This window comes from Juglans regia, chromosome 4 (genome assembly GCF_001411555.2).
Source record: "Juglans regia cultivar Chandler chromosome 4, Walnut 2.0, whole genome shotgun sequence".
Taxonomy (NCBI): Eukaryota; Viridiplantae; Streptophyta; class Magnoliopsida; order Fagales; family Juglandaceae; genus Juglans; species Juglans regia.
This window is the reverse complement of record NC_049904.1, coordinates 30,231,779-30,240,397: the sequence shown is the minus strand read 5'-3', so window position 1 is coordinate 30,240,397 and position 8,619 is coordinate 30,231,779. Positions and strand designations below refer to the sequence as shown.

The window sequence follows — 8,619 nt, the reverse complement described above, 5'->3', positions numbered from 1 at the left end:
TCTTATATTATTTTATTATTATATAATAAAAAAATAGTTATTTCAATATAAAAATTTATATAAATGAAATAATCAAAAATTAAATTTTTTTTATATTTATTAAAACTATTTTTTAATTTTAACTAATCTAATAAAAATCCTGTAAATAGCAAGAAATCGTAAGTTTCAACTGTGATGATGCATGTTACGAGCATAATATTTAGGTTGTGTTTGGATGTTGAAGTGAGTTGAGTTGAGTTGAGTTGAGATGATAAAATATTGTTAGAATATTATTTTTTAATATTATTATTATTTTGAGATTTGAAAAAGTTAAATTATTTATTATATTTTGTATTGAGATTTGAAAAAGTTGTAATGATGAGTTGAGATGAGTTTGGTAACCAAACTTATCCTAGATCGTGTTTAAACAGTAAAAAATATTGAAATATTTTATAAATAATAATAAAATATAATATTTAGATTGTGTTTAAATAATAAAAATATTTTATAAATAATAATAAAATAATAAATAATAATGAGAATAAAATACTTTTCAAACTACGTGTAAGATTTATCACAGGACAATGATGGTGATTTTGCTTGGATTACAAGCTATCTTGTTCATTTAGTCAGAGAAACTGATGAGGATGATGGGCCACTCTGATTATTCTATTTTTTTTCTTTTTCGTTATTTTTATATGCTTTATCTCTTGTTAGAAAGAACGAAAATTTTAGACAGATTATATATATTGGAAAAAGAAAAGGAAAAATCTAGTTAGAAAAGAAAAAGATTGAGATAGCAAGCAGTCTTGGGTCTGTATGTCATCATCAGCCACCTTTTACTTTGTCTGTTTCACAACTGAAGCTGTAGAGGTACTCTTGCTGCGGCTTACTTTTCACGCCTCTCTCTCTCACTGTCTCTCTCTCACTCTCTCTGTGGTTGGCTCCCAGTCATTCTTCTCCATTTGTGTGCTTTTGCTTGCTTGCCTTGGTCGCGGTTTTTGCTTCAAACATTGGTCATATGTAACGGACTAATTTGATGTGGCTTTGGTAATTGTGATTTTGTCCCTTTTTGTTCTTCAGGTACCGCTTCCTTTCTTTTCTCCAGGTGTTTCTTCTTGCTTTTCCATGTTTCTGATGCAATTCTCTCCTCTTTTGATCTGAAAACATCACAAAAAACTTTGTTTGATGCTGTCAGTGTTGCTTAATTGTCAATTGATGTGGGTTTCTTTCAGTGTTTGATGTTGGGCGTGGTTGCCTGATCACCTGGTTAATTTTCTCATTTCTGAATTTGATGGGTATCTTTGTCTGTAGAAGTTCAGACTTCTAATTCATCTGGCTGGTTCTTTCTAATTTCCGTTATCTGTACTCGTGTTAGAGTCTAAAATATGATACGTGATAGCGCAAGAGTCGGTAGAAAATGTGGTTCGTTCTTAGTTGAAACTCTTGGGTTTCTATTAGTTTAAGGGAATCTTACTTTGAACCAGTTTTATACTTGTTTCAAGATGATTATGTGGGTGTACTATCTGTATAAAAAGGCTAATTCTTCTTCACATCATCACCGCTGAATTTGTCTGTTGTTGAACTAAGTCAAGATTTGATTTTTCGTAGAAGGGGGGGGGCATGTTCCTCCATAATATCTTGATATTGATTAGTGATATTCAGATTGGGAGGAACTCTCTGGGTCTCTCGATCTCTCGATGGGCAATATGCTCGAATCATCATTCAAATGGACTCTTTGCAGTACTTTGGGTGTAGAGTGCGTTGAACTCCACATTTTTCAAGGGCGTTATATCTATATTTTTTTTTCCTCTTTGGCTGTTTCTATGAAGCTATTTCATATTCTGCATAAGACTCTTTTTTGTTTAGTCAAACAGGAAAATTTATTTCAAGGTAACATAGTAAAATCCTTATTGTCATTCTTTCACGACAAATCCATTTTACGATTATTACTTGTAATGACATCATTCTGAAAATTGAGGGTTTTGTGATCTCTGTACAGCAGAAAGATCAGTTTGTCTACGAACACCAAAAAAATGTTTGCTTATTTTCTTAGTTACTGCAACATTCCACTCACTTTACTCATCGGGTTAATTTTATTGATTTAGATTTGGTAATCAACCATATGATTTGAATATTTCCAAGAGTGTTCCACATGCTTTGTATGTACCAAAATATCCAAGAGTTTTAAATTTCTTGCATGTGTACTGGATTTTACATAGAGTTTCTAAAGATATGTCAAAATCTTAGGGATTTGATGCTTGCTAATGGTACTTTTCAGCCTGGTCCAACTCTAATCATGACTACTAGTTCCCCTGTTCCACCAAATGAACAGAAAGAAAAACACATTTTTCTCACTGAGGTAATTTTTTAAGCTGCATTTGCTTTTGATAACTTTTTTTTTTTTTTTTGTCTAGAACCTTTCTCTGGCATGATCTTCAATTTCTGACTTTTGAAAATTGTGGTGCTTTCAGGTTGGTAACTTCGAAAAACAATTGTGGGGATTGATTTACACCAAAAGTCTATTGCACTGCGATGTTCAAAACTTGTTTCGCAAAGTTCGTTTCAGTTATGAGAAAATCATTCTAAATGATCAAGAGCATGTGGAACTTCAAGATGTTGAATATTCCTTGTGGAAACTTCACTATAAGCATATTGATGAGTTTCGTAAGATAATAAAGAAAGTTTCTGCAAATGGAGAGAGCACAAAACTGGTAATGACGCAAAATGCTGGCAATGTGCAGAGTAGTGATGATAAACACATAGTAGGATTTAAGTCATTTCTCTCTGAAGCAGTGGAGTTTTACCAAAATTTGATTGTGAAAATCAGAAAATGTTCTAGCCTTCCTGATGATTCCTCTTATAAAGAGGGTGACATATGTTCTTCTGTTGAACCAAAAAAGACCCAGAAATGCCAATTTTTATGCCATAGATTTTTAGTATGTCTTGGGGATCTTGCTAGATACCGAGAACAGTATGAAAAACCTGATGTTCAAAATCATAACTGGTCAGTTGCAGCTTCCCACTACCTGGAAGCAACAATGGTTTGGCCAGATAGTGGAAACCCCCAGAATCAGGTATTTTCTATTATTCTTTTGTCATTAAATTATTAGCTTGGGATATATGCTCACTCTTGAGGACTAATTACAGCATGTGTTTCTATTGACATTATTAAATGCTGTTATGTTGGTTTTTCGCATGTGTAACCAACTCTGATAATTTGTAGTTGGCGGTATTGGCTGTATATGTTGGCGATGAGTTCCTTGCTTTGTACCACTGTGTAAGAAGTTTAGCCGTCAAAGAACCTTTCCCTGACGCCTGGGATAACCTGATTTTACTCTTTGAGAAGGTAAGACTTGATACTGAATTACCATTTTTGGCATATAATTTTTATCCTGTGCAGATTCACTCTTCTGCTGATTTTCCTATCTTGGCATTTCTCAAAGTCTTTCATGATCTTTCAGAACAGGTCATCTCCAATGCATTCCCTTTGTACAGAAGTCCACTTTGACTTCCTAAAACCTTCTGAAAGAAGCTATGTCCAGAGCAAGTTACAATCAAGCGATGACAATATGTTGAAAGCTGAAAACAATTGCACAGTGGAAACAGACTTATGGTCTCTTCTTATCAGAACTATGAGTTTCTTTTTCATACAATCCAGGTACTCCCAGTAGATTAGAGTCTTTATAAACAGTGTAGTTTTATTTTTAATTCAATCATAGGTTAAATTAATTTTACACACAGTAATTAGGGTTGAATTCCAGAGATGTTAATCGGTGATTTAAAAAGTTACATTTACAGTCATAAATATTTAAATTCGCATGTTTACATCACTTGCCTTGAAATGAAAGCCTAATAACATAATAACAACCTATGCACATGTGGTTAATGTACAATTGGCCTTTAACTGTGTAATGAACTTTTATATCCTGATCACCGCAGATCATCTTGCTTTATTCAAATTGTACCTGACGTCCTGAACTCTCAACATTTTCTACTGTTTTTTTAATGTGAGGCAGTTTGGAGGAATTCCCTTGTGCCTTTGCATCTGCCATGAGAGAGTTGGATGCTGTGATGGCACTAGATGATACAAAACTAAAAGCTGCATTGGAATCCTATCAGTGTTTGGATTCAGCTAGAACGGGCCCTTTTCGAGCACTACAAGTTGCTTCTATATATATCTTTATCATAGAGAACCTAATTCATGGTCCCCAAGTAAGAAGGTCAAAAGATAAAAGTGATATGGAAAAGCTTACGTGGACACAATTTGCAATAGCTGCCACATTCATTTTCATGGGACGCCTTGTTGATAGATGTTTGAAGGCTAGTCAATTGGATATTTGCCCACTTTTACCAGCTGTGCTTGTATTTGTGGAGTGGTTGGTGGACATGCTTGATGAAGCAAAAACGTTTGGGGTTGATGAAAAATGTAGAAGTGCCATGTCTTACTTTTTTGTTGTGTTTATTGACCTTCTGAAGCAGTTCAATGTTAAAGGGAGTGAAGCCATGTCTCCGGATGGTACTCCGCTTTGGGAAGACTATGAATTGAGAGGCTTTGCACCGGTAGCATGTTCAAATTTGCCATTATTTTTTTCAACTCCTTGGGAACACGTAGACAGTTTTGAAAGTGGTGCTGAATGTCGTGCTCACCGCATCATTAATGCTGCAATGAGGATTGCAGAAAGATCAAATGATTCTGGAAAGTTGTTTTTGTATGATAAATCAGAAAGAAAATTCTACGTTGGAGAGTCAGATGAAATTTCAGAGAGAAAAGAATCAGAAAAAGTAGAGTTACCCAATTCTGATCTTAAAGTCAAAGAGCCTAGCCAGGATATTTACTTGGCCACAAAAGAAAGCGAGGAACAGATCCTGAAGGCATGTCCAAATGACCCCTGTGTGAATGGTAAATCAGTTGCCACAGATGAGGAAGAAGTCATTCTTTTCAAACCTCTCTCGAGGTATAACTCAGCACCACTGTACACTTCTATTGACACGTATGGTCAAATGTCTCCAAAAGATTCAGGGGATGAAGATGTACCTTCTGATGAATGCTTGCGCCGAGCTATATCACTACTTAATGAGCAAAACCAGGCCCAGAGTGATCCTTTAGCTTTCCATGCTGACATCTCTTATTTCCGGGGCAACCAGTCATTGAAGCATCAGGAGTCTCACGAGAATGATTCATCAGCATACCCATTGTTAGAAGCCCCCATCTCTGCTGGGCCTCCCTCGCTCAGTGCTTGGGTCTTCAATGGAGGAAGTTTGAGCAATGATAGGGGGAAGACAAGTAATGCGAGTAAGCATAGCCTTAAGCCTATTGAGGAAATGGCTTTTACAACCATGGCTGGTCTTTCCATAAACAAAAATGAGGATTCTGCAATCATCAATTACTCATCTCCTACTTACCTACCTCCAGTGCCTTCTGCTCCATTATTGCCCGATGATGCTGTTTGGTTTAGTGGCATTCAATCTAACTTTGTGGACTGCAGAACCTCTGGAGATGGTAGTGGAGCAAATGATTTTTCCAGAGCATCGCAGGTACCAAGCACTTCAAATTGGGTTGCTCCTCATGGGCATCCTGATTATGGTCACAGTGTCGGCGGTTTCATGAATAATTACCCACCTTCATGTCGAATGACTTCTTCTGAATGGCTTCGTCAATACAGAGAAAGTCACAATTCTCAGCAAGTCAGTAGTTATACATTGCCGGTTCATTGTCATGCTCCTGAGAACCCCGGAAACTTCCAACATCGTGAAGTTTCCAATTTTGGTGTTTTTGATCCATGGGGAAATCCTATGGTTTATAATCCAAGTGTATATAGGGAGAGCCCGCCACTGTGTCAGGCTTTTCCTCGTGTTTATGGTGCAGATGAACTCCGAAGGGAGAAGCTCTTTCATGGTTACCAAAGACCTATCCCCTTAGGATGTGGTGCTGTGACAGACCTCTTAATTGAGCCGCAGCCACTTTTGCAGTATCTGAAAGAGAGAGAATGGGGAGTCCTGCAAGATCCTGGCCTTAGAGGTCCTACATACATGGGAAATTAGAAAGTTGCTAATGTGAAACATTTCATTCTAGATGTCTACTTGGCTGTATTGCCTTTCTTAACGTCTTCATTTCATCCAGCATGAAAAGCTTAACACCCCCCCCACCCCCATAGAGTTCCAGATGTCTACATTTCACATGTATGCATGTAAATATAGGTGCCTAGATGTTTCCATATGCCCTCTGAAAGAAGTGGTCTAAAGAAAGACTGAAATGTGTCAAAATTTTCTGCTGATCAACAAGTCCAAAAATTGTATTATGTCACATTCTCTTACTGATCAAATATGAGTTAAAAGCATTTATTGACAAACAAAGGAATGATCATATGATTTCAAGTGATCCCCAAAAAAACTGAAAAAAGTTTACCAGTTGTCCCAGTGCAGGCTTTTACTCATCTACAACATTTACCCGACCACTATCCGGTATCCATATGCGGTTGTGAGAATTTTGCTGACATGAAGTATTCTGCATGTAATTTAAGCGCTGCAATGGTGGAATAGAGCCAAATTTGGAATTTTGTATACTGTGGCTTGGATCAAAGTTAATGTTCGGTGAACTTGGTCCTGGTAAATGGCATTTGTTTGAACTCATGAAATTGAAATCTGGTGTCTGACCCCACCAAGCGAAATTAACTCAAGCGAGTCAACCGAAAATCCAAAAGCGATGATCTGGGCCAAGCTTCTGAGGAAAAGAAATCTGAATCGAAACGTCATGGTCATAGGGAATTCATGTCTAGTTTCTTATTGTAATGACTGCTGTCACTGCAACCAAAAAAAAAAAAAATTTTGAGACGATTTTCTTTTGAAATGAAATGAAAATCGTCTCAGAAAGTGAGATTTAGAGATAAATTTCAGATTTTATCCTAAAAAAATGATAAAAAAATAAAATCTCGTTCGAACGGGATAATTAGGGATGAAATATTTTATTCCTAATAATAAAACTATTCGAATATAATGTTTTAATGTTGGGACGGTTAAATTTAAGTGTTTCAATGTACATTTTGGCGCGTTAAGTAATATTATTATAGTAAAAAATTGTTCTATCGTTCGAACGTATAATTTTCACCGTTCGAATGATTAATCAACACTGTTCGAACTTACATTTTGACGCGTTAAGTATAATTATTATAGCGGAAAACTGATTTACGTTCGAACGTAAAATTTCACCATTCGAATGATAAATCAGCACTGTTTGAAAGTTCAATTTGGCGCGTTAAGTAACATTATTATAGCAGGAAATTGATCTATGGTTCGCACGTATAATATTCACCGTTCGAATGATGAATCAATATTGTTCGAACGTTATTTGCATGGTTCAAATGGTGATCATATATTTTTTTTTAGAGAATTATATTTATATTAATAAGTAATTATAAAAAAATTATCAATTAAATTTTAGGAATAATACCAATCAATAATTAGTTTAGAAAATATAAACTAATACTAATTCATAATTAAATACTGAATTTACAAAATATTGTCCATTCTAAAAACAAAAATAAATAAATACATAAAAGATAGAAAGTACTAAGACTCCAACTCTTTGCAAACTTCCTCGACTGCAGCTAAGCGTTCCTCTATCTGTGTCAATCGAGTATTGATGGTGACCTGAGTCGCAGACATGGCATCAAGCTTTGTACGTAATTAAGAGATGGTACTAGTAATCTCTGTACGAAACTCAGACACAGCAGAACGAACCTCCATACACACTGCATTGATCAACACTGATATCTGTCTGCTGATCGCTGCACGCACGACCTCGGTCATGTCCTCACGAGTAGCATTGTGTACTGATGCCTTGGTCTGTCTGGATGTCCAAGCGGCCGATACTGCATGATCTTCCGGCTGTGCATCTCTCTAAGGATTAACAAGGTCTGAACAAGTCCACGAAGACGCAGTCTCGAGTGTCTCGTGTTGTGTGAGAGGGTGGTTCTGTTGATCGGTCCCATCAGCTCGACAACATTAGGCACGATACCAGCAAATAGCAGAAATCGAGTGATCAGGATCTCGAATGACAGTATATTCATCGAAATGTACCAAGATTCTGATCGAATCCTATCGAATATATACCCCCACCAGGTCGATAGGAATACCACGAGTGACCCGTATCATAAATTTCATCCGGTCAATGCCAACCTCTGTCTTGTGCTGCCGAGGGTCAATATTGTTAGCAATTATTAAATTCAGGATCTTGAAGAAAGAAGATAGATCTGTCTACTTGATGCTCTTCGTCCCGTCATACGGGAGAGCATCTAGACTAATAACCAAATCCTTCACCTCATGATCAACAAGGGTATCGACCTCATCTGTATAAACTGGTGCCTCCTCCTCAGCTGTCTCTGACTCAGCTAAAGGATCAGACTCTCTAGGCATCATATTCGGATATGCATCTGGCAGCCTAGGAATACCAAGATGCTCAGTGAATTCGTCCCGTGAAAATACAACTGAAACTCATTGGACAGAGATCCTGTATGCCCCTCCGTCATCTGAGCTGGCACCACCGAGCTCTCTATAGAACTCAGAAACAATGTCAATATAGGAGACGGTCTCCCATGATTCCTCCCAGACAAGACTGATGGCAGGGAATGACCCTCCCAG

At 36.9% G+C, this 8,619-nt stretch overlaps 1 protein-coding gene across 4 annotated transcripts; it reads left to right on the top strand.

Annotated features, from left to right (window-relative positions):
* The first annotated feature begins 766 nt into the window (after positions 1-766).
* On the top strand, positions 767-6,224 carry LOC109014430 (protein SMG7L-like). Of its 4 annotated transcripts, none has more exons than XM_018996897.2 (6): positions 767-852; positions 2,261-2,341; positions 2,454-3,056; positions 3,206-3,328; positions 3,444-3,640; positions 3,999-6,224. In XM_018996897.2, exons 1-6 carry the CDS (start codon positions 799-801, stop codon positions 6,022-6,024), a joined length of 3,084 nt encoding a protein of 1,027 aa, XP_018852442.2. In that variant the 5' UTR covers positions 767-798; the 3' UTR covers positions 6,025-6,224. The 4 variants fall into 4 exon arrangements, with proteins under 4 accessions (XP_018852442.2, XP_018852445.2, XP_018852443.2 ...); XM_018996900.2 differs by having other exon boundaries at positions 778-1,062; XM_018996898.2 differs by having other exon boundaries at positions 778-1,062; positions 2,230-2,341.
* The last annotated feature ends 2,395 nt before the right edge of the window (positions 6,225-8,619 follow it).

What these genes read in the sequence shown, in the direction of transcription:
- LOC109014430 (XM_018996897.2), top strand. Translation starts at nt 799, where the DNA reads ATGTCATCATCAGCCACCTTTTACTTTGTCTGTTTCACAACTGAAGCT. An exon ending in AACACATTTTTCTCACTGAG is followed by an intron (nt 2,342 to 2,453) that starts GTAATTTTTTAA and finishes TGGTGCTTTCAG; the next exon opens with GTTGGTAACTTCGAAAAACA. An exon ending in GTGGAAACCCCCAGAATCAG is followed by an intron (nt 3,057 to 3,205) that starts GTATTTTCTATT and finishes GATAATTTGTAG; the next exon opens with TTGGCGGTATTGGCTGTATA.